Here is a 26141-nt window from a genome sequence, read left to right on the forward strand (position 1 = left end):
TATTGTATTCAGAAACATGTCAGGAAACAAGTGCCTGTGACTGTTCTATATGGACCTCTCAGTGATAATTTTGACGCTGTCAATAATCCAACAAATGTCAGCTCATACAACTTTGATATTGCCAACTTCGACATCGATACAAAAGAGCAATAAAAACTGGTTTATCATTGTGAGTTCTGATTTTGATCGTCAAATCTGACGTATATAAAATCACTGTTTCCTTTGTACAACTCACTATATGCAAGCCAAACAATTTTATGTATAGTATATTCATTACGTAATAACATCTGTCAGAAATAATTATTGTTGACATAAACTGGAATTAACAACGATCATCTTTTGTCATTGAATGATGCAAAATAAACAATGAAAACTATAAAAATAGTGATCACGTGTCTGCCGATCATACCACAAACATCTGTTACAAGTGTTAGGATAACACACGGTATTCATCCAAGTACAAGACATGATTGTGTTGGTCCTGTGTCTCCTTGCACATATCATGCAGATGGTTGTAGGGTATGTAAGATATAACACAACATATTACGTCTGTCTGTCTGTCTGTCTGTCTGTCTGTCTGTCTGTCTATATGTATGTCTGTCCGTCATCCATCCATTGTAAATTGTCTGTTATTTCGTCCTATCTGTCTGTCTGTCTGTCTGTCTGTCTGTCTGTCTGTCTGTCTGTCTGTCTGTCTGTCTGTCTGTCTGTCTGTCTGTCTGTCTGTCTGTCTGTCTGTATGTATGTATGTATGTCTGTCTGTGTTATTTCGTGCCATTGTTTGAAAACGATAGTTTCACTTTTTAGATTATTTCCGACAATCAGTCATATGATTGATTTTGGAAGAATTACTAAATCAAACGTGTATAATAAGTGAAAAAAACATAAAAACTGCTGATGTTGGGAACTTTGATTAAAGCCCTACGTATTAGAGTAGAGTGTAATGTAGTGTGCAAGTGTTTTATGTTTATATTCCAGAACTGATGACGACTATCTGATGGCTTCTCATGAAATACTTGTAGAAAGTCTTACAAATATCCACCATCTACATGCCCTCAGACCTGATGACGAAGGTATGACATTTGGATTCAGAAGTCGTTGACAAAATAAAACGACTAGAACACCATAACATTTGGATTCAGAAGTCGTTGACAAAAGAAAACGGCAAGAACACCATAACTGTAGTGTTCGTGTTTGTGAACGAGTGAAAGCGATAAACGACAATCCACTCAACATACATTTAATATTCACTCCTAAAGAACCCTGGTTGCCTATCGATTAGTAAATTGCCAATCGGGTTATACCCTTTTGTGACAAGCGCCATATGTATTCAATACGATGTTTGTAGTCTTTCATTCGAGACACAGATAATGTTGCAAGCAGTTGTCAATAACTTATTTTGTTTATGAAGTAGAATAACAAATCAAAACGAAAGATATCACACTGAAAAAAAAAACATATCAAGAAAATGCACACAATGACAACTTAACGTGAAATATGAAATCAGCTCAGGCTCACTGCTGCGCATGTCTGGTAGATACCTCGATGACAACGGCGAAAATATAGACAAAGTTCATTAAATGATAACGATTTGTTATACGCCAATATGTTATCGCTCCATCTGCATCTGTCACATATTTATAAATATCATCCCATTGGTACCGAGCTCGTTAAATTATTTCAATCATCTTATTTCTGCCATTTCAATAGTTGGATGACAGATGGGTATATATTTGGATTTTTAATGATTAAAACGGTTTGCTACTTTCAAACATATACCAGTCCATGTTTGTAATTTGAAAGCAAGAAAAAAAGCCTGCACAAACACAAGGAATCACTTCACCTCGCCCAGCCTGTGTATGCACGTACATGTTGATTATCCGCGTTTTGTTATGATTACGGCGGTTAATTGTGTTTACCCATAAATCAATTACAAACTTTTGACTTTTGACTATGATTTATTGATTTACAAACACCACTCGGTCTGTGTTGTCTCACATTATTTCAGTGTTTCTCATCTATATGGCCACTTTAAACCTGCACTGGTTGCAATTGAGTGTAAGATACGTCGTGACGTTTCGCCCTCACCGGCCGGCCTCCTCTCAGGGGTTGACCGATGGTTGAGGGCGCCCCGTCACGGCGTACCTTACAGATTATAGCTGCAATTGAGTATTATTTTGTCAACCAGACAATCAATGACTTCAAATTGTTAAAATTCAAATAGTTAGTCTAATATTAATTAGAGGTCGGTTGAATCTATAAGTAGTACGGTAACAGGTTGGTGTTGTGATTGCATTTGGGCGGTGATTTTAGGTGCGGACCCCAAAATGAATTTGATTGGCTTTCCTGCACCATACTCTGTGTACGTCAACACCTCAGATGATTCAATACTGTTCAGGGGTTAAACTATTACGAGTATTAAAGTTATTTTATCTAACAAAACAGTTTTAAAAAATCATTCCAGTTGCAGCCAGAGCAGCTTTAAAATAATGAAACAAACACAGATTATGATGATAGAATGTAGCAATGTCAGTTGGTTTATGTGAAGTAATGTAGCAATTTTAGTTGGTTTATGTAGCAATGTTAGCGATGATGTAATGTAGCAATGTTAGTTGGTTTATGTGAAGTAATGTAGCAATTTTAGTTGGTTTATGTGAAGTAATGTAGCAATGTCAGTTGGTTTATGTGAAGTAATGTAGCAATGTCAGTTGGTTTATGTAGCAATGTTAGTGATGATGTAATGTAGCAATGTCAGTTGGTTTATGTAGCAATGTTAGTGATGATGTAATGTAGCAATGTTAGTTGGTTTATGTCGAGACAGATGTGGGTCAGACGACACAATGTTGCAGGTGACATGTTTTCAATATTAACCATAAAATTGTACTTGACAAATTATTCATCAAATTAACAATCATAAATGATTGTATTATTTCATATACGACCTTCATATACTATTTCGTTCAAATAATAAGTTTAATACCTATAACTTTTTCTAAATTAAAACATTTTTTAATCATAACACCTTCAGTATCACTTATATGATTTATATTGTATACAGGGCATCCAGTTCTTGTCAATGTTTCTATGCACATTGACAGTTTTGATTGGATAAATCCTGCTGCAAAGGTAGGACTACACTTTCATGTTTTAAATCATGTTTGCTTGAGTCATTCTATAAGATGACCGTACATAATCATATTGTTGTTCAGTCACCCTCATTCCTCATATCTAGCTACCTAACGCAACTAGTCTAATGACAAAACAAACAAACAAACAAACAGACAGACAGACAGACAGACAGACAGACAGACAGACAGACAGACAGACAGACAGACAGACAGACAGACAGACAGACAGACAGGCAGGCAGGCAGGCAGACAGACAGACAGACAGACAGACAGACAGACAGACAGACAGAAAGACAGACAGACAGACAGACAGACAGACAGACAGAAAGACAGACAAACAAACAAACGATCGAGCAAATTAAAAAACCCAACTTATGAAAAATCTGACCAACCTAAAAAAACAACCAACACTTCTGGAGGGATTGTCTGATGACCAACGGACCACTATAATAGTACTCATACAACGCACTAACCAGACAATTAACCAAATGCGTGGTGAAACCCATGAAACATATGTTATTAGAATAGATGACAGGATAGTGGACAGCTTCAACATCTATTTACAAATTAATGATTACAAAGAACACGATAGAGTTTTACCGTAAAATTGCCCTTTTCAAATTTGTTCAAAGCAACAATGTGACTTTCTCTTATACTCTCAGCAATATGCCGTTACCACCGCAATGGAAATGAAGTGGTATGATTTACGTTTAAAACATCTTGGTACTACACCTGCAACATTCAATACACCGTTCCACGTGGAAAAAATATGGAAGCCTGACATTTTCTTTGAACAAGAGAAGGAAGGGAAATTTCTGAGTCTAATCAATGAGAATCGTGTGGCTAAAGTGTACCCTGATGGACTCGTCATTTACATGTTCAGGTAAATGCTTACATAGTCTGTAAGATGGAGACATTCGTTCCATTCTAACAGTCACCACTCATCTGTGGATAAGAAGCCTGATAGGACAGAACAACACGACGTATCTTATAGTCTAATTCTTACTCTAAATTCATAAACCACTTTGAACGGCTTGACAGTGAGGCAGAAACTTTTGTTGCTAACCTATTATTTGGCGCCATGTCTGGCTGTTTGTCGAAATTAAATTAGAGAGAGAGAGATGGGGGAGGGAGGGAGGGAGAGAGAGAGAGAGAGAGCGAGCGAGCGAGCGAGAGAGAGAGAGAGAGAGAGAGAGAGAGAGAGAGAGAGAGAGAGAGAGAGAGAGAGAGAGAGAGAGAGAGAGAGAGAGAGAGGGAGGGAGGGAGGGAGGGAGGGAGGGAGGGAGGGAGGGAGGGAGGGAGGGAGGGAGGGAGGGAGGGAGGGAGAGGAGAGAGAGAGAGAGAGAGAGAGAGAGAGAGAGAGAGAGAGAGAGAGAGAGAGAGAGAGAGAGAGAGAGAGCGAGCGAGAGAGAGATGATAATGCAGCACTCGCAGTAAGTTTTCCTTAAGGCAATTGCAGACTTAGATGGTGAAGTACAATTTTTGACAGTCTGACTGACCCTGTGTCTGCTGTATGCATAACTCACGTCAGTGCGTATGTAAACGTCAGTGTAAACGACACATTCATTCATTTTCATGCAAAATATTTTGAAATTAACCGAAGGAATATTACACATTTTCTCTTTTCCAACCTTAAAGGATCAGCATGACACTGGCCTGTAATATGAAACTGTACAATTATCCGATGGATTCACACACTTGTTTGCTGACTATGATGAGTTGTAAGTGGGTCCTTGCATTTAAATAGTAATGAAATGATACATTATAGTACCCTCAATGTAACATTGATGTTTTTTTTTATCATAATGAGCGTGAGATTATGAAATGGTTTGACAGTATTTGCATGCAGTGGTAAATTAAGTGATAAATCTACTTTATAACCTTACCATTATTTATTCATAATTATATACTTAGTATACGCAGTTTATGAAAACCTAATTCCTCAAGCCAAGTAAACACTACCGAGTGACATTCACCATATATTAACATACATCATCCTTTGACTCAATGTGTTTTTCTTACATAGTTGCATATGATTCAGACGAACTGCTACTGACATGGGATGGAGAAACAGGCATGCACCCAATTGCTGAAGAAATACCACAGTTCCAATGGACAAACGTGGAATACGTCCAAGAAATATCAGATCATATGAATTGTAAGTATCATCACTTGATCCATATAATACAAGTTTTCCTTCCAAGCCAAAGTGAGGAAGGTACTAAATCGGCGATATTGTACGTGGTCTTTTGACCGACCTAGTCTCGGTTACCCGGCCCAGACTCTCTGGTGCCGGCGGAAGTTAGAGGATTCTGGGTAACCGAAACTACGGACAAACATGCCTTCTCCTGAGTACAGAAAAAGTCGGGTGCTCAGTGGATGGAAGTAACCATCTTGAACCATGGTACAACTGTTTCATTTTAGTCAGGATGTAGTTGGTCTTACAACTGTGCACTGTAATACCATCCTTTGGTTAGCTAGCATATAGTTTATTCTGGGAGTTTATTTCGTGCCTTGTGCAATCTAGCTATTTAATTTTCAAATAGGAACATCCAGGAGTGTTGCCCGCAATGCACTCTGGATAACCAAGACTATCGGGATGCTTGCTTGAAGCGAGCTTATATTTACCCATAGGCAATGGAACTTTATTTTATGTATCTGATTTTTTCTCTCTTTCATTTGCAGTGAGGAAAAGATCGAAATTGACGGTCAAATTCGCGTTTAGTCACGAAATGACATATTTTATCTTCACTGCATATATTCCTACAACGTTACTTGTTATGGTTTCTTGGATCACATTTTGGCTTCGTCCTGACGCAACTCCAGCTCGAGCTGCTCTGGGAGCAACAACGATTTTGACGACAGTGACTCAATTCACTTCAGCAAGACGAACTTTAAGAGGCGTGTCTTACGTCACTGTGAGTTCATGGAGCATTTTGTTTTCCATAGGTGATGAAATGTGAGAAAAAACAAAGCGACCATTCACTATCTTTACTATAACTAATTAGATTTATTAGCGATGGCTGGCCATCAATATCAGTAAAACTCTGGAGGCGAGGAGAAACCCTACCTTCATTAACATGCAAACTTAGCTTTGTGATTTGTTGCATTGAGAGACAAATATGGAAAGCCACATGCATACAGTTGTTAGATATATAAAAGCTAACATTTCAATCAAAGTACACGTATTTGTACATAGCTAGTAGTCGTCTTTATTGTTTATACTTTTGTCTTCTACATGTATCACCAGGGTATTGATGTATGGTTAGCAACATGTGTTCTGTTCATCAGCGCCGCCATGATGGAGTTTGCATTAGTCAACTATCTATTTACTATAAAGAAGTACAAAGCTGTGAAGAAAAAATCCCAACAACTTGATCTGAATAGCGCCACGGAGATATCTGTAAGTGTCAAACTTTGGGATGGGGTGGGGCTTCTAACATTTTGCGTGAAAATTGATTTGATTTGTAACAACAGTTCTATTATCATGACGACTTGGACTTGTGCCATACAGCCTATGTTTTTGCTCTTTATTTTAATTTCAAAGATGAAATCTTCAACTTGTGGCGAGAAAAGACACAACAGTGAGGATGATGGAGGAAATGACGTCAACCATGAAGATATAACTAGAAATAGATACATGGTGGAAATGAAGAATAAGAACAACGCTTCTAGATCTAATTGTGGGAGTTTCGATGGTGTCGTCAACCAGAGCACAGCAACTGCTCAGAAGCTACATCCAATTACTGAAGAAAAACTGGCTAAACAAATTGATAGCATGTCACGTATTACCTTCCCTGTGGTCTTCATTGTGTTCACTATTGTGTATTGGTGCGTTTACTATCAATTTTGGTCATATTTTGAACAGTTATTGTTAAGCGGATGAGAGTATATATGACTCTGCAAACTCCGTTAACACATTATTCGTTTGTACATATGATAACATTGGATTGGATTGAATGACGTTATATCATATATGTATAGTACTGAAGCAACTCAGCCAAGTCTGAGCGAAACGCAACGTCGTTAAGCCAGAAACAAAGTCTTCTAAATTTACTGTTCATGTATATTAAGTATCTACATTTACGGGAGGTCAAAGCTGACAAAGCAAAGTATTTTTTTCTACTTGGTGCTTTTAATTACTTTAGTTACTGCCTAACTGAGGGCATACCTACCTCTAGAATTAAATGTATTATGATAAGTACATATCCAGTGCAAAGTGATGGAAAAGAACGGGTTTTAAATTATATCATGGGTCACATCTACAGCCAATACAATGACTTTGTACTGAAAGTTCAGTCATATATAAATATTTGGTCTCGTTCATCATGCACAGCCGCCAGGGCACTAGGTTGATTAGAGGACACATTAGTCTACACACACACCTCTTGGGAAATCCACCTTCACAGCATTTTGAAGTTATTCCGGGCCAGGCAGTATTGCCTCTTTGTTTCTTCCTGATCATAGTGGTCTTGATGTTTCCTTCCAACACATCACGAACAACCAGGACAAAGAGTTGATTGGAGGAAGGAAGTGACGACAGTGTTACCGGTATTACATACAATTCTTGAAATGGCCACTTCTATAGCATTTTTATATGTTTTTATTTTATTTTGGAGAGGTAGTCTTGCCTCTTTTTTATTTTACCTCCCGTAAGAGGAGGCTGTGTATGTGTGTGTGTGTGTGTGTGTGTGTGTGTGTGTGTCGTCGACAACACGTCTATCTCTAATAGATGGACATTTTAGAGATATGGCGCTATAAACGGGTATCTCTGACCTGCAGATAGTCTTGATTTCAATTGATTGTATAAAACTGACGTTCAGGGCTAGGGACGTACTGTCAATAAAAATGACTGGATATACGTGGTGCAACGACTTCGTCAAATTCACCATCTTCATTGAAGCCCCCCCCCCCCCCCCCCCAAGCTAAAGTTCAGCCAGCAGGTTCCTCTGGTATTTTTTTTTAGTTTTCGTGTGTTCCTCCACACACAAGTAAAAGAAAAACACGTTTTCACTCCTCAAGTTGTCTCAGTAGTTCCTTATCAGTGCTTCTTCTGTGTGTTGTTTTTATTTTGTCTCCTCAGTCCCCTCTCTTCTGGCCCAGGGACAGTTAGTTGAGTTGTTTATATATCTGCACGTTCGGCACAACGCGTCGCCAGTGAGCTTGGGTCGGTGAGATATGATTGAGTAGACAGCTATATGGAACCCCCTATCTTGACGCGGGGGGGGGGGGGGTGATACACCAGCTATCACCGGGTAAACAATAGTATATAAACAGAATATTCCTTGCGTTATCTTGTAATGTGGCTGAGTAGTTGCCTCTTCCTCTAAATTCTCAGTACGTCTGTGAACCGCTCTGAAGGCGTCATATTGTTCGCATTGACGACACTGGATGTACTTTTTAAAAAAAAGAAGAAAAGAAGCGCCATCTACCTAGATCGACCATTACCTTTCGTTTCTCTTTAGAAAATGAAGGACTATGGGTAAGCGACGTGGCAGAAGGCTGCGCATGCGTGTCGTAGCTGCGGCCATTTTGATTCACCTATAAAATTCAACATGACACGTTTATATCACTTGTTATGCCTTCTTGGCTTTCTTTCTTTAAGTCAGGCGCTTTATTTTCACATTGGTGAAACTGAAAGAAAGTGTTTTATCGAAGAAATTCCAGATGAAACTATGGTGATCGGTAAGTGTGATAATTTATAGTGCAGTATGTGTGTGCATTATTGCATGCCAAGGCATTGGACGTAAGGTCAAACAGACGTTGCTAGTACAGTACAGTAGTGTAATATGTCCAGGAAGTCATCTCCTCAGTGTTGCAATCAAAAACATAATGTGCTAGGAATTGTCAGTTAAATAGTACCGTTAATTCACAGAAATTTATCTTATGGGCGAGTACATGCAAAAGAAAGCACATTGTCTAGTACTTAACTTATGTTACTAATACCCCATAGAAACCGGTTCCAATTTCACTTTCGTCGGCCACTGTTTTTTTCTTTACACCACACATCTAGCCCTAACAAGTTAATCGAGTGGCATTGACGATCACTGGGAAATACCTTACATGTTTCTAATAGTTAAATGGTGTCACCTTTTGACCAAGGTTATTTTAATTCTACACGCATGGCAATTTGTTCTCACTGTACTAATTTCATTTGTCATTTGTTACCAACCAGATTGAAGATGACAACCTTTCAACTCATGAAATATATACCGTGTATTTTATCATGAACTATTGCATAGTTTTCTATCTGTTAGATTTTATTTACTTTGTATTCAATTGTACTGTTAATTCAATGAATTGTTATATAAACATTAAATAATATATAGCAAAAGTGCTGTCTGCTGATTTACAATATTTAAGTGTGAGAAGAATGTGACCACAAAATTTGAAATTGTAACTATACACTTGGCTCTAGTAAGTTACTAAATGCATTGCTATTAATAGATAGTAAGGTACATTGTGTTGCTCTGCCCCCTCTCTCCCCTGGAGGGGTTAACTGATGTGTGAAGGCACCCCAGTCATGGTGTACCTTACATACTATGCTGTTGATTATATTTATCCAGTGTGTACATATAATAAATATATATAATTTTGTGTTCAAATTTTTTTTTCAAAAGGTAACTACAAAACCCAATTGTTTGACAAGAATGTCAATGATTATCTACCTGCCAGTCCTGGAGTTGGTATGCATGTAGAGGCCAAAGACCCTGATGGTAAAATGATTTTATCCAAAATGTACAGTTCTGAGGGCAGGTTTACGTTTACATCACATACTCCTGGTGAACATGTTATCTGTCTCTATTCTAACTCTACAAAGTGGCAAATGTTTTCAGGTGGTAAACTGGTAAGTTTTTATCATGTCAGCTTCTCATTCTTTAGTCCTCTAGATGACATTTATATGGTACTCAGTCAGTTTACATCGCAGCCTGTAGTTTTGTTTCATTGTCTCACTAAATGTGAGCAGCAGCAATGATTACTGTCATTTGAAAATCATATCCTCAAACTGATTGATTTGAAAAAATACACTCAAACATAAGCGTAATTAAATATTGCAAATATGATGTAAATATCTACAAACAGGAATGCTGATAACTGCCAAACAGGGGTGTGGCTAAATTAATCGTTTACTGTTACTAGCATTACAAGCAGTTAGTGAGACTGAAACAAAATCACGGATTGCGATGTTAACTACTGGCTATATGTGTACTGGGAGAAAACAACAACTTTTCTTGGTGTATAGATTTCAAAACTGTCTTGCATAATTTTGAAATCTACAAATTATAATTCACACAAACTTGCATCATATGAATAAAATTAAAATAGTTGAATACACAATGTTGTCCATGTGTATCAATACCAATTATTGTGTCCATCCCAGGTTGTACTAATTACATAACATGAATGTCAGTTTGATATGTAAATTCAGAATATTTTAGTCTGTGATAAGTTGAAATTCATTTTTTGTAATTTCAATCCATTAGTCTGTATTACATGCTTCAGGAAAATGAAAAGCATAGTACATGTACATAACTAGGTTCTACCCTTCTTTAGACTCTTTAGAGTAAAATCTTGACAAATAGTTTTGGTATTGAATACTGTATTATTGTGTTTATATTACAGAGAGTACATTTAGATATCCAAGTTGGTGAGCATGCTAATGATTACCAAACAATAGCAGAGAAAGACAAACTTACCGAATTACAGCTAAGAGTACGACAACTGTTGGATCAAGTTGAACAGATAACAAAAGAACAGAATTATCAAAGGGTATGTCTCTATATATTACTCAGTAAACCTCTATCAAAGAGTATTTAGAACTAAGGTTATGTCTCTATATTACTCGGAAAACCTCTATCAAAGAGTATTTAGAACTATCAAAGGGTATGTCTCTATATATTACTCAGAAAACATCTATTAAAGAGTATTTAGAACTATCAAAGGGTATGTCTCTATATTACTCAGAAAACCTCTATCAAAGAGCATTTATAGAGTATTCAAAAAAAAATCTTTAAACCCCAGTGTTTGAATCTCATTAATTTATCATCATATCAGTGAAGCTACAATATACATAGGATCATTCTTTGTTTAGGACCAATTGTCACAGTAGCTCTAACAGAATTTTTTTTACACATATACAAATTTTAATCCTAACCAAACATTGGACTGTAGATATTTGCAACTATATACCAGTTATTTGTTCTCAAACCATGCAGACATTTTTATTACTTTTTGGGTCTCCTGCTATGTTAAGCTGTTTATGAAATGAAAAAGCCATGAATATGCAGAAATTAGAAGATTTTTCATTGTTTTAGACAGATCAGTGAAATTAAAAGCCAGATGTTGGAAAGTGTTATCAAAGCAAATATTTACTTGGAAGTGGTGATTGTATAGACAGTATTTGTGACCATGACAGAGTTTCCAAGCAAGATTAATAATGTATCTATAATATGTTGCAGTACTTCATTGTTCAAAGTTTACTTAAAAGCGCAAATGAAATTGTAATATTTGTGATATTTGTTTTGTTTCAGTATCGTGAAGAGCGTTTCCGACAAACCAGTGAAAGTACCAATCAGCGTGTACTGTGGTGGTCAATAGCCCAGACTTTAATTCTGATTATCACAGGACTATGGCAAATGAGACATCTAAAAGGATTCTTTGAAGCTAAGAAACTTGTATGAGCAGTAGTCTTTGTATTTCTGGGTTTTTCATTGGGTCATTCACACCTACAAAAAAGGGGGTGGGTTGGAGGGGAGGGGGGTCCTGCTTATTGATAGGAATGCAAGTCTAATCACCTCTCAGGATCTTCAATTGCTTTTAGGGAAAACAGGAAAAGTGCACAAAATATATATCAACTTACATGAATATGCTTGGCTATTTTTTGTGAGATGTTGATCTGTTGGATCATTTCCCCTAAAAACTAAGACTGCTGAACAATTTGTCAAAGGTTGTAGTAGATGTGTGGCTTCTGAAGTGTTGGAACAAGTAGTTTCATTCAATGGTTCCTTTCCAGTACTCTCTGTATTTATAACACCCTTGTAAAGTTGTAATCAAAAACAGTTGAAAAAAAATAATGCTTGTAACTTTTATAGAAGCAATTCTAGCATAGTGAGGTTGGTGACATGTCTAACTTACAAGCTTCTCAGTCTCCTTCTGATTCTCTGGACATATCAAGTGTTATTTGTGTCAAGTTAGCATAGAAAGTCCAATGTGTTGTTGTTTTAACAGTGAGTGATGTGGAAAGATGAAAGTTGTCAAGGAGTAACCATGGTTCTTAACATGCAATTACAGTTGTTAGTTCTGAACTTTTGATTTTTAGAAAACAGTCAAAAACCAACCAAAATAAGTCTTTTTGTTATGCAAGTTGACAACACTGTTGGCAATACACCTATAACTGTTTAGGTATTTGTAATACAGACTACCATTCTCCATTGATTTATCACCAACATGTGTATCTCTCATACTCTACATCACTGGCTGTCAGATCTAGCAAATAGCAAGTTTGCTGTGAAATACTTTTTAAAATTGTGATGTATTTTGGATGTATTTATTTTTGTCGGATTTAAGGCAAAGCATAATATTTGATGCTAAGTAAGGCTGATTTTCTATGAATCAATCTCTAAATATAATCATTTGAAATTGATAAAAATGTTAATTTTTCATCATTCACAGACCTTGTTTTTCATAAAGTAGGATGAAAAGTGGTTGTCAACATTAAATGAGAATTTAACACAGTTTAGTTCCTTTTCCTAATTCAGTCTAGGATGGTGTGCATTACAAAACCATTTTTTCATAACTTCAGCCACTAGAGGGCAGTAGTCAGTGTAGCGATCTCTTTGACCAAGAACACTAGCAAGGTCTATTCTGATGCAATGGCTAAGTTTTTACCTCACCTGCCACTAGGGGAGCTGTAACAGTGAGACTACATTATGCTTGTAAATTATTAGACCTAGCTGTATCTTTTTAACAGCATTGACACATCAGTCACTGATCAAAATAGTCTTGAATCTGCATTAGGAAGGTAGTTAAAGAAAAGCCAAGGAAGATAGCACCTATAAAGCATCGCAAGCCGTCAACAGGCCTTTGCCTCTATGTTGTCACTTGTAAAGTTAGCAAAATTGCTGGAGGGTCTCGTAGCTAGACAATTGGAAGACCTACTTTATTTGATACAAAATATGAAAGTTAATTGCAATCAGTAACTCTTTTAGAAACATTTATGTAACATTAAAAGTAGTGACATGATTAAATGCATTTAGAAAATCCAAAATCCAGACCTTATCCTTTCATTTAGCTTTTAGAAACCATCATAACTAGGAATGTCATATTTTTTATATTAATCACAGGAAATAAATGCAAACATGAATGAAAAGAACTTTTGATTTTTGTTCTTGGGATTTGATGAAGTGAAATAGCAAACAAATAGTATAGTTACTATGAAATGCAAGTAAGCTGGAAAAGTTGTTGAAGGCATCACTTGGTAAATATATTCGTCTTCATGAAGCAAGGTCAGCGGTTGGCAATTTGCAAGACAGAGATTTATATATTGAAAATTGAAATATTTGGAAGACCAAATTTTAGTATTTTGTATTTTTACCAGTCATTTTGTTGGCCCTTTCTGTCACATCTTGTGGTATCATAAAATGAAGCACGTCATCTCAAAATATTAGTACAGATACTGAAAGATTTGCCATTGTTGCCCCTCCTGACAACTAAAAACATATTAACATACATTATACATGTGTAACACATGATTGTACACAGGGACGAGTCTATCAGTCTAATATTGCAATAAAACTTTACCAAATAAATCCCAGACAACCTTTATCAGAAATCATGCCTTTATTACATTGTTTGTGATTTCAAAAATCCATGTATCTTTAGTACACCATGTAATTCTTTGAAATATCCAATAAAAGATTTCATTACCAAGTTGTAGTTTGGAGAGTATTTTTTATTTGGAATAAATCAAGTCCTTCATATAAAGTTCTATATACATTATATACTCATTATATACTCATTATGTACACTAGATACATATCATATAGTAATATGTGGTTCAGAAAGTCACATGCCACGTGTAGGTGTGTCTGTTTGTGTGTCTGCCTGAGTGTGTGTGTCAAGGTTGAAAGATTTGTAGATATCCTAGACATTTCATTGTATAATGACACACTACAAATAATCTCCAGCCTCAAGATTTCTATCGTAGAATATTCTAAAACATCTCTAAGAACTAAACTATGAAGAATTCTCATTGAAGTAAGCCTCTATTGGAAATGGTATCATAAAACAGAAAACGACACAAGTCCTAGAATTCTTTTGATGATCCTGTTCTAAGACTTGCGACACAGGTCATGACTAGGTCACATGATCCATCACTGCAGTGACTTGTTCGTCATAAAATACCACACCTCTTCATTCAGCCAGAGAATTAAAATCACAGTATCACCCAGTCATGTTAAAAAATATCTGATATGTTTTTTCTTCTTTCAATTGGCACTTGGGCTTTCTTCAAAATGTTTTTTTTTTTTTCTAAACCTATTAAAGCAGAAATTAGAAGTCCTGAGAAGTAAATACAAATTCTACAAAGATGTCCTGTTCCATTAGACAGGGTGCAATTTTTTTTAATAATGAAATTAGTTGCAATGTATGCCTTTGTACATTATTGATGTCGAAATTGTTACATTCTACATTTTTATATTTCTACGTTATCAGACATTTCTATCGTTACCTACATTATTGGAAGCAGTTTCTTTATTTCAAAGACCAGCTGGGCTAACACAAAAAATGGATGGGCATCATCATTAGAATCATGTCTGATATAGTATTATCATTTTGTACAGTACTTGCAACTTCTCAAATTCAACTTATTTGGATTAGAAATATTCAACTAGTAACAACATACACTTCTTAATTTGTGTTGAAAGACTAGCAATGTATATAATAGATTCCAGAATTACACATACATGCATTCGCTACATATTCTGCACTGTACACACTTTGCTACAGGCAATTATTTGTTAGTCTAGTTCCTATACAGTATCGTTATGATTTATACCTGTGGTTAGAACCACATGCTGGTCATTTAGACTAATTATTTGTCGACTTCAAGAAAAGACGAAAAATGCGAAGTGCATGTATGCCTTTTGTTACCACACTAAAGGCTATGCAAAAAGGTGGCCACCTTGAACCATTAACCATTCGACTGTAAAATATGTTGTGTCACTTCTTATCTCACCAGCCTTGTGCTTTATCCAGTGAAAGGGGTTACCTGGCCTGTGAGGGCGCCCCATCAAAGTGTACCTTGCACTTCAGATTAATCGACAAAAAATTCACAGAATTTTTAGTCACCGAGTTTTTTCTAATATATTGAAATAAAAATCAGTCCTATCCCGTGAGGCATTGGTGAACAAATTAGCAGCATAAAAGTAAGTCGTAAAAATTCACTTATGTATAGTACAAAAATATCATTCCAATTTTACAAAAGAAATTCAATTCACTGATCAAACTTTGGGGAAGAAATTGAAAATTCAATTCACAGTTGGAATGTTTGTAAGTAAAAAAGACCCTGTAAAGTTTATATATAAAACAAAGGCCTATAAGTAAAGTGTATGTACAGCTTTTCTTTAACAATAACACCATCTTAATAATTTGTACATAAAAATATGAAAGATCAAATTATCTAAAACTATTTATACTCTCTTTACAAAAGTGAATAAAAAGTTTAGCAATAAAAAATAGAAGCATGTGAATAAGCCTATTAAAATTTGAAAACAAATTTTTCTGTTTATAAATAACTGCAAATCATATCTCAATTTGAAGTTTACTGTTAGTTAAATTCTATTCTAAGGTTCATGGTTTACTATGCCAATAAACTTGCCAATATGAAAATGTCCACCATCCAAACAATTCCTTTAATTACAGATAGATGGATGTCCATTGTATTGAGGTAAATGTTCATTGTATACAGGTAAATGTATACAAGTAACTGACTACCATACAGGTAACTGTTCATTGTATACAGGTAAGTGTTCACTGTATACAGGTAAGTGTTCATATACAGGTAAGTGTTCACTGTATACAGGTAACTTCACAGTATACAGGTAAGTGTTCATATACAGGTAAGTGTTCACTGTATACAGGTAACTGTCCACTATATACAGGCAACTGTTTTATTGAGGGGTTTTGTGCATTAAAATAGCAGGGACAAATTACATCCAATTAATTTGGCACTTGAAATAAAAACTATATACAAATCATACATTGTTATATGAAATAATACACTAATTTCTACCATATACATATATTTATAATTTTTTGACACATTGTTTTCCAACGTTCAGTATTGTTGAAGTACTCATGCTCTGTGAGTATATTTGTACAATAGATTTTAACTGCATGTAATACTACTTTTAGATAATACAAATTGCCATCCAGTCACAAGGGCTACATGGAATTAGCATAACAAAACAAGTATTGTTATGTAAATGTATTCTACTTTCCCCAAACAATAGACTATTTATCAATGGTAGAGAAAGAACTTAATTATGCTCTCATGATAGAAAATTTGAGTTGGACAACGAAGGAGGTAATTATTGAGTTGGACAGTGAGGGCGCAATTGTTTGGATAATTTCATAGACACCTTGGGGGTGCTATTTTACAGACAAACTATCGAGTTGCTCAATAACTATAGTCAGCTCTTGGAGCTGGCATAACTCGTCTTGGTACAGGTCTGCTACTTAGTTGAAAGTAATCATCAATTTCATCCTCACTATCCACATAATTGCCATATGCATATCTGCCTCGTTCAGTATCGTCATCGGGTGTGGCTGTTCTGCCAACGGGTTCAGGTCGTTTTGAAGGTATGCTGGGTAATTTTGACCTGCGGAATGCTTCTTCATCCTCCTCATCATCCGTTTCCTTGAAGTGTGCTTTTTTAAGTGGTGCTAGTTTATTCTTTTTACTCTTCTTGACCTTCAACGATCTAAAGTAAATAAATAAAACATTGATAAAAACGTGTTTCAACGATTAAGGTAAACACAAAAACTGAAACATCAATATAAGTCATCTTCAACGATACAAGTAAACACAAAAAACGAAATATCGATAAAAAAATGTTTTCAACGATCAAGGTAAATGCAAAAATGAAGCATCAATAACAGTTTTGATAAAAGTTTTGACATATTGATACCTCATGCAAATCTAAAGATATGATTTTATTGTATTTCTTTTGAATCAATTTGCACTGTTATTATGACATGCATATGGTTTTTTTTTAGTGTTATTTGTCTCAGATTTAACTTCACACTAACTTGTGCATCGTCTCAGACTCGTATTGACAAGGGCCCATAAGTCACATTTAAAGTACATCACTTTCTTGTCATCTTTTACATGTCATAATTATTAAAACCTCCCTGTGGTACTACTACACAGGATGATTCTTTCCATTGCATTTTACCTTTTACTACCAGGTCAAAATACAACAAGAACACCGACTTATTTCCTATGTGTGTCTATTATAAATAATGCAAATAATGAGCACAAAGTGGGAAAGCGCTATATAAGAACCCAACATTATTATTATTATTATTATTATTATGTGTTGTTCGTGGAGCAGAAGTCGAGGTATTAACCAAGAAATCAAAATGATTTTTATTTTTGAAGCTATATCTAGGTTGTACAATGTTATTTCAGGTAACAACAAATGAACACACCCTTTCTTCATCCTCTTCAAATCCGGAGTGTCTGGAATGTCCTGTATTAATGTTGTTTTGATTCGTTCCTCCAGTGGTACTACCTCCGCCCTGCAAAAGTTTTGACATTAGTCCTCTGATAGTTGAGGACAAAGGAAAAAAAAATAGTGGGAGAGAAAAAATATTGGCATATAAGCAAGCAGGCAAGCAGGCTGGTGTGGGTAGAAAAGGGTGGGTCATGCTAAGCACTATTTTGACTTCTAGCTTTTTTTTCTTTTCTTCAAGTTTGTAAGAATTAGCAAAGATAAGCTTCTCATGCTTGGTGTTAGCAATGTACATGTACAATTATCACCAATTTTAGTGTCTGTAACTATGGTAATTCCATGGCAACGCATTCTCACAAGCTAGAGTACATATTTCTGATATGTACGTTTTGGACAGTGCTGGAGGTCTGTGGTTTAGGATATTGTAGCAAAGGTTATGCAATTGTTGAAAAATGTGTCTCTTCTTGTGCTCTATGAAATATAAGCTCTGATTATAAAAAAATTGTGTTCTTTCTTTAAGCTCTATAAAATTGTCTACTATAAAATAAGCACACAGCACACAAAGTAAGGAATATTTTGGGGTGCAAGAGAGTCCAAAAGAAGATACAGGAATTCTAACAAGCCAATATATAGATGTATGGTTAGCAGCATGGTTTGATTAAAACATATGATATAATAGCATTGTACAACATTCAACAAAAATATGCAATATCAAAATTGTGATGGGAAAGAAAGCGTTAAAGAATAAACATCTTTGCTGGATTTAAAACAAAAATGTATTAAATTATATTTCAAATCATACCATGGTATATGTCAATTTTTAAAAATATGTAATTTACTACATTTTGTATTACATAAATATATGTTAAACAGTAAACATTACACATCCATGGATTCATGAGACTTGTGTTTGGGAGGTTTTCCATGATAATGAACCTTTGAGTCGAAATATCAACATGATTTAAATTTCTTTTTCAATAGCTACAAAAGTCTATTTGTATATGGTTGAAACATCTTGTACTTTATCGGACTTTTTTACTAAGATCTCAACATATCATCTATAAGTTGATATCTCTGAGATGTTGAACTATACAACTGTAGTCTAACAGGTAATGGTTTTCTTATCAATAACATACAAAATGTAGCTATATCTATGTAAACAAAATATTTTGAACTTGTTAGTACTAAAAAAATTGTTAGAGAAAAATGAAATAACATAAAACTTTATCTTACCTGAATACAAACAACATGCAAATTTATAATAATATGAGAAATGACATCAGAAACGATAGAATTTGAAGTCAGAAACAAACAGTGCAAATACTAATATATAACAGAACAAAGAATGGTCAACAGAAATGAGAATATGAAGTAACCCTTTCACATCTAATGTTTTTTTACTCACTTTTCACAATTCTGTATTGTTTTAATAGTTCTTTATGATTTCAAATATTAACCATATTTTAGTGCTTCTTTTTCCAGACTTATTTGATCAATTCAAAATTGCAAATGTTTGGTTAATTTTTGTGAAAATTTGGTGAAAATCCTTCACAATCGTGGTGACAGGGTTATTTTTGTGTTTTGAATACCAATAGACAGGTCACACAATAGTGCACTTGCACTCAAAACTAAGGGTTTTTTTTGCCACGCCATACAAGAGCATCTCACCCCTTCTTTAGCTTCTTACTCTTCCTTGAACTTGCTTCTTTTTCGTCTTCCTCTGTCTCAGCACCATCTCGTTTGTACATCTTATCAAGAAGTTCATTAATTTGTTTATCAGATTTATTAGGGAAAAGAAGAAGTAGGATGCTTTGAAGTTCACTTTTTTGGTAGCCGCCATGTTTGATGAGACCAGAAAGAAACTCAAACTCCTGAAAATAATAAAAAACAAAGATATAGAAACATTAACAACTGTGTTCTCCCCTGAATATAGTGATATAGTTGGGAAATTTGCATAACAAAAGAACATTGTTATGTAAATATGTTTACATTGTTCTTAAGAATTCATAAGGTCAGAAGCATATCCAGACTATTCCATCCATGCAGTTAAAAATACATATACTAGTATTTTGCTAAGTAATTACATGGTGAGTGGGGACGAGGAAGGGTTAATGGTTGAGGGCACTCAGTAGAACTAACTCATAAATAATTAATAAGGTTGTCATAGTAAAGCTGGTTTATCAAAACCATCAAAAGAACAAAAATTGATTTAGAAAAGAACACAACACCAGGTTTTCAAATCATTACTTTATTACATGGCACAGCGCCTTGTAGGGAAAAGATATTTTTAAAGAGCAAAAGAAGAAAAAAAGGTAAACAATAAACAAAAAACAACTATTTGTAAACAAATATGGCCAATTCCAAGCCCCTGTGGTGACAGCTTGTAATTAGCTTGTGTATGGAGACTGAAAGAGTAAAAAAAACATCTAAATAAAGTGTCTATACTATTCCAACATTTTCGCAAAATTTCACAACCTAGCTATTATGTCTGTTTCTTACCTGTTCTTGTAAAAGTTGCAATCTTCTAACTTCATAGGATCTCCTCAAGTCTTCAAGTGCTTGACCTATTTCAACTTCCATCTTTCTCCTGTTGAATACAAAAGCAAAGTGCATAATATGATTACAAGTGTCGAAGTTTGGAGTAATTTATGTCACAAATATATAAATGTGAAAAAATGCCATAAAGCCTTTCTTCTTATTCAATCAAATAACAGTTTTAGGAGTCAAATTTACCATCAAAACAAATTTCAAAATCACTGACTCATACCTGAATTCCTCAAGTTCCATCATTTGTTTATGTTTCAATGCAGCTCTTCTCAGCTTGGCGGCCATCTTGTTTTTCTCTCCGTCAACTGCCTGTCTCAGTTCTTCATCTTGCATATGCATGAACGATTTCTCACGTTGTGCAAGTTTATCTCTCAACCTCCTCTTGAGTTCTTTCTCTTGACTCTGTCGCTGTGCATTCAATTTTCCTTCCAATTTTTCCACTTCCTGAAACACAAAAACAAGACATGTAAATGTGGTTAATACACTAAACCCGTGTCAAGTTGTAAGTAAGTGTTCCAAGAGACAATATGGGGTCTTCTGGTTGCTCTGAGTCATAACAAATTGGCGTTTGATTTCACACCAAAACCAACAACACAAAATGTTTGTACATACCTTCTGATGTTCCTCAATAATCTTACGTCCCTCTGGATTGGAGATAATACCATTATCTGTTAACTCATCCATCATGTTCATCTTCAAGTTGTTCAATGCCTTCTGTTGCTCCTCAATTGTTGCAAGCTAAAACATGACAAAAGTGGTAAATGTTTTTACACAAAAATACCATAAAGTTACATGCATAATGTCTCCCTATAGTGTATGATATTTGTGCCGGGTTTGCTTGAGTTGCAGATATCAGAGATATGGCTTTCCACTGATACATGCACAAACACACAGATGGATGGATAGACATATAATAGGCCATTCCTATAACCCCCACCCCCACCCCCACCCCCCTGGATTCTGCCTGTTGGAGTCTAGTAACTTCACCAGGTGGTATAGTCATTTTTGGAAAATCTGTTGCAAATTCCTTGCATTTATCAGAAATGTCATTACATAAATATATTTTCACCCTTATAAATTATAGCATCATAGCAACAATCATCTCACCTCTCTAGCTTTCTCCATCTGTAACTTAGCAACCATGGCACCCAGTCTTTCTTCTTGGTCCTTCAAAGCCTTTGCTCTTTCTTCCATCATCTCATTACGAACCTAGGAATGCCAAGCAAAGAATCTTATAAAGTCAAAGGTCAGTCATTTATGGAGACAAGTAAACAATCAAACACCAGAACATGAAATTAAGAAAAAATATAATACTTTCACTTCCATGTATTTCATCAACAATCAACAATCTCACATCAACTCCTACATTCAATAAATCATGCTCAATCTGTTTCACCACCAGAGGGCAGCATATATAATATATGTGTTTCACCACCATTTGATATTTTGGATAGCTTAATGGAGAACTATACACTGTAGTTTGCAAAGAACTCACTTGTTCTAACTCATCATCCTGTTTACTCTTCTCACTTGTTAACAATCCTATTTTTTCTTCTGCATGTCGTTTCATCATTTCCTGTTCAGCTGAAGCAAAATCATCTTCATTCTCACTGTCAGCCATTTCTTGACGACGCTTTTGTCTCTGCCAGGTCAAAGGTTATCAAATATTCAAATTACATGTAAACTCAAGAAAAAAATACACATTTCCAAAATCAAAATTACAAAAAAATATATAAATCACTGTTCTGCAAGCTTTCTTTTCTATTTAGCGACATCAAATTTAATGAGCAGTCGATCGATGTGCAAGCCCAGTGTATTAATGAAATGCATGGGAAATCAAGCAAACTACAGAAAGCACAATTAAATGTAGCTATCAAGTAAAACACACAAAGTTGTTTCCTTTTGAAGTCAGAATATTAATGAGAGTGTAGACTTAAAGATTAGAACAGAAATTGAAGCAATAACTGCAAAATGAAACAAAGTGACACAGAAAATAGAAAGCTTAAGATTCAAGCATTCCAAAGAATTGCAAGATGTTAGTTGAAATATCAGCCATGTTTGGAAGCTTTTGTGCACCACTGTCAAGCAATGTGTAGCCAAAATGTTCATTGAAGCAAGATATGTGCAAGCACAGCCTTTGTTTGCTGACTTACAGTTCCATGCAAAAGCAGCCAAGGTGCAAAACAGGCAAGCATTAAATTCATCAAAGCAGTAGTCCTGCAGTCTGACCATTTCATCCCTATTCTAATCACAATGGTATGATCCTAATAGCTAGAAGCAGGTGGACCATACCATGATTGCATTAGAATAGGGAAAAGAGGTAAACTACATGAATCTTTCATCAAATCTCATACTGATATCAACTTCCATGGTTAAAGACAGAAAAAAAGAGAGCATCTCGATGAAGATCAAGAGACAGAAAGAAGATCAAGAAAGACAGTGTACACCTATTACAGGAGTATAAAAGTACAAATATATCATATCAACGTCTCCACATAATAGGTCTACCTGTGTCTCCTGAGCGTGTTTCTTTTCTAATTTTTCCAACTGTTTGGTTTTCTTCGCTGCCAGTTTCTCCTCCAATTTACGTTTCTGTCTAAGTTTGTTCAATGTTAGACTATTTTCAAGTTTGACAAGTTGTTTTTCATGTTCCTGTAAAATCTTGTCTCGATCTGCGTCTGACATGACCATTTGTGTTGCCATCAAGCGCCTGTAATAGGAAACAGTGAAAGTTGTTACAGTATATCACAGTATGTGCATACACATTGAATCTAAATTGTGTCTCCTGACCCTGAGACATTGAAGTAGTTATATTCTATATGTACAAACACATAATCTAAATTCAAACCAAGATTCCAAGTCCTATATTTGACTGTGTACACATTGAATCTAAACTGTGTCTCCTGTCCCTGAGACATTGAAGTAGTTATATTCTATATGTACAAACACATAATCTAAATTCAAACCAAGATTCCAAGTCCTATATTTGACTGTGTACACATTGAATCTAAACTGTGTCTCCTGACCCTGACAGGTTGAAGTATTTACATTCTATATGTACAAACACATAATCTAAATTCAAACCAAGATTCCAAGTCCTATATTTGACTGTGTGCACTAATGGTGAAGGGATCAACTAACATTTTGGTTATCAAATGTAAATTTCTACTCACAGAGTCAAAACATTTCTTGGAAGTGAATCTCATACTCAATCTCAATCTCTAGTATTTTGGTTGCCATAATTCTTACCCAATCATTTGTTCCTCATGTTCCCGTATTTTCTGCTGTTCTTCTTTCTCCTCCTCTTTCCTTCTTGCCCATTCCTTTCTATTCTTTGCAAGACGTTTCTGTAATCAACAAAAAAATAAACATGCATATATTCATGAATTTCTTAGGTCAAAGTTCAAAACAATAGTTACGACTTTCTTGAGTCAAAGTTCAAAATATAAGTCACAGGCCTTTCATTGGTCAACTTCAAGACATTAGTCACATAATTTCCTATGTCAAAGTTCAAAATAACAGTTCATTCATTTTTCTCCTTTTATTTCTTTCTTAAGTCTTGGGCTATATTCTATTCTATTTTACTTGTAATTCTTGCATGTTTACCTCTTGTGCACTCTTTTATTCTTTAGAATACAAACAATTCCATTCAATTTAATTCACACTTCTTGAAAAAGTCCACTCATGGTTTAAAACTAATCAAGTAAAGCTGTGTTTGCACTGCAGTACTACTAAAACTGTAGTCATGACTTCCTTAGGTCAAAGTTCAAAATATTAGTCACATGACTTTCATCAGTCAAAGTTTACCATGTCATGTGTGATCATTGATACTTGCAAATCATATAACCAACAAAGCTTTGGACGATTTAAAACTATCATGAGTTATCCAACCATAATTTGGTTTGAAATATGTGACTCAGAAGTCAAACACAAAAAAACAGTTGACGTTTCTTGCCTGCAATATTTGTTTTGTATATATGCATGCAATGACTCCTCAATCACAATTAATTGCCTGCACATGGGTTGGCATAGTCTGTAAGGTATGCCATGATGAGGGCGCCCTCACACATCCGTCAGTTTTAGAACAGGTTAGTGAGGTCAGAGTGACGCAGTGTATCTGACAGTCTAGGATTGTTTGTTGTACTGTACTGTAGATCCTATTATTCCATTCTGACTAACGATACATTGACAACTTGTGTAAGAACATCAAAATGTAATCACAAACCCTACATTTAAACACTGACTTAATTTTCTCAGCAATATTAACATATTAGATGTCAATGAGTAAAATAATATATGTACAATTATAGTGAGTCAGTCCATCCTTCATCAAATATGAAATCTAACCCAGCAATTTATGTTCATAGAGTAAATACCTTCAAGATCTTTTCTTGTTTAGCCCTCTCATCTTCTCTTACTTCCAGTAAGTTTTCAAGGTCTCTTTCGTGTTGAGCCATTATTTCATCTTTCAGTTCCTCATCCAAACCTGAAAACAATAGAACAGATTTATACCAGTTGGAACCCAACAAAACAACAATAGCAGATCTATACCATGTGTATACATTACTTGTAGTTGGACTCCTTATGTCATGTGACTTGTAGTTAGACCCCTTATGTCATGTGACTTGTAGTTAGACCCCTTATGTCATGTGACTTCTAGTTAGGCCCCATATGTCATGTGACTTCTAGTTAGGCCCCATATGTCATGTGACTTCTAGTTAGTCCCCTTATGTCATGTGACTTGTAGTTAGGCCCCTTATCTCATGTGACTTGTAGGCAGACCTGTTATGTCATGTGACTTGTAGTTAGACCCCTTATGTCATGTGACTTCTAGTTAGGCCCCTTATCTCATGTGACTTGTAGGCAGACCTGTTATGTCATGTGACTTGTAGTTAGGCTCCTTATGTCATGTGACTTGTAGTTAGGCCCCTTATCTCATGTGACTTGTAGTTGGACTCCTTATGTCATGTGACTTGTAGGCAGACCTGTTATGTCATGTGACTTGTAGTTAGGCCCCTTATCTCATGTGACTTCTAGTTAGGCCCCTTATGTCATGTGACTTGTAGGCAGACCTGTTATGTCATGTGACTTGTAGTTAGGCCCCTTATGTCATGTGACTTCTAGTTAGGCCCCTTATGTCATGTGACTTGTAGGCAGACCTGTTATGTCATGTGACTTCTAGTTAGGCCCCTTATCTCATGTGACTTGTAGTTAGACCTCTTATGTCATGTGACTTGTAGTTAGACCTCTTATGTCGTCAGTATTTTCCCCAACTGAGCAGAGAAAAACATTTTGAAGAATAACAAATAATAAAAGATCTCTACCTTTGTTTCCTAGGTCTTTATAAAGTTTATCTCCACTAGATTTTATATCATTTTTGACTTTTATGACCAACTGTTCTCTCGTTTGCTCTAGTTCTTTAGCTGCTTCCTCATCAAGTTGGTTTTCAAGCTCGTTCATTTCACTCCGTTGCTGTGACAACAAGTGTTCTTTTCCTTCGATATATCCCTGGGGATCTGAGAATGAGGAAATGAGGAGATGATGAGATGTGGGTTTAGTCATCTGACCTTTAACAGACCACAATCTATTAAAGTACACAGACTAATGGAGCACTCGTCTCTGATATGCTATCCATGTTTTGCTATAGTTTTACAGCCCCATGGGCACTTCACAGATAAATGCTGATGAAATTCACATTACAACCAACATTACTGTTTTGTGTACAGTACAT

General features: G+C 35.5%; 3 protein-coding genes across 3 annotated transcripts in view; 2 read left to right on the forward strand and 1 right to left on the reverse strand.

Annotated features, from left to right (window-relative positions):
* Window positions 1–466: 466 nt before the first annotated feature.
* Window positions 467–7014, forward strand: LOC144446337 (glycine receptor subunit alphaZ1-like). The gene is made up of 9 exons (XM_078136084.1): window positions 467–519; window positions 979–1073; window positions 3059–3126; window positions 3791–4011; window positions 4767–4849; window positions 5155–5286; window positions 5814–6046; window positions 6379–6531; window positions 6676–7014. The coding sequence occupies exons 1-9, from the start codon at window positions 467–469 to the stop codon at window positions 7012–7014; spliced, it is 1377 nt and encodes a 458-aa protein (XP_077992210.1).
* A 1645-nt stretch (window positions 7015–8659) lies between these two features.
* Window positions 8660–14035, forward strand: LOC144446078 (transmembrane emp24 domain-containing protein 4-like). Its single transcript, XM_078135768.1, has 4 exons — window positions 8660–8813; window positions 9749–9975; window positions 10752–10898; window positions 11660–14035. The coding sequence occupies exons 1-4, from the start codon at window positions 8684–8686 to the stop codon at window positions 11807–11809; spliced, it is 654 nt and encodes a 217-aa protein (XP_077991894.1). The 5' UTR covers window positions 8660–8683; the 3' UTR covers window positions 11810–14035.
* Window positions 13953–26141, reverse strand: part of LOC144446076 (uncharacterized) — a 32076-nt gene continuing 19887 nt past the window's right edge. The window contains exons 15-26 of the mRNA XM_078135765.1: window positions 25735–25926; window positions 24787–24896; window positions 23660–23757; window positions 22919–23120; window positions 21906–22052; window positions 21518–21619; window positions 21023–21148; window positions 20631–20854; window positions 20363–20450; window positions 19532–19734; window positions 17841–17930; window positions 13953–17110 (exon numbers count right to left, since the gene is read on the reverse strand). Of these exons, the coding sequence (XP_077991891.1) occupies window positions 16807–17110; window positions 17841–17930; window positions 19532–19734; window positions 20363–20450; window positions 20631–20854; window positions 21023–21148; window positions 21518–21619; window positions 21906–22052; window positions 22919–23120; window positions 23660–23757; window positions 24787–24896; window positions 25735–25926 (1886 nt within the window). The 3' untranslated portion in view covers window positions 13953–16806. The remainder of the gene's footprint in view (window positions 17111–17840; window positions 17931–19531; window positions 19735–20362; window positions 20451–20630; window positions 20855–21022; window positions 21149–21517; window positions 21620–21905; window positions 22053–22918; window positions 23121–23659; window positions 23758–24786; window positions 24897–25734; window positions 25927–26141) is intronic.

This window comes from Glandiceps talaboti, chromosome 15 (genome assembly GCF_964340395.1).
Source record: "Glandiceps talaboti chromosome 15, keGlaTala1.1, whole genome shotgun sequence".
In the NCBI taxonomy this organism is placed as follows: Eukaryota; Metazoa; Hemichordata; class Enteropneusta; family Spengelidae; genus Glandiceps; species Glandiceps talaboti.

What these genes read in the sequence shown, in the direction of transcription:
- LOC144446078 (XM_078135768.1), top strand. Translation starts at nt 8,684, where the DNA reads ATGACACGTTTATATCACTTGTTATGCCTTCTTGGCTTTCTTTCTTTA. An exon ending in AGATGAAACTATGGTGATCG is followed by an intron (nt 8,814 to 9,748) that starts GTAAGTGTGATA and finishes TTTTTTCAAAAG; the next exon opens with GTAACTACAAAACCCAATTG. An exon ending in TGTTTTCAGGTGGTAAACTG is followed by an intron (nt 9,976 to 10,751) that starts GTAAGTTTTTAT and finishes TTTATATTACAG; the next exon opens with AGAGTACATTTAGATATCCA.
- LOC144446337 (XM_078136084.1), top strand. Translation starts at nt 467, where the DNA reads ATGATTGTGTTGGTCCTGTGTCTCCTTGCACATATCATGCAGATGGTT. An exon ending in ATCATGCAGATGGTTGTAGG is followed by an intron (nt 520 to 978) that starts GTATGTAAGATA and finishes TTTATATTCCAG; the next exon opens with AACTGATGACGACTATCTGA. An exon ending in GGATAAATCCTGCTGCAAAG is followed by an intron (nt 3,127 to 3,790) that starts GTAGGACTACAC and finishes TTATACTCTCAG; the next exon opens with CAATATGCCGTTACCACCGC.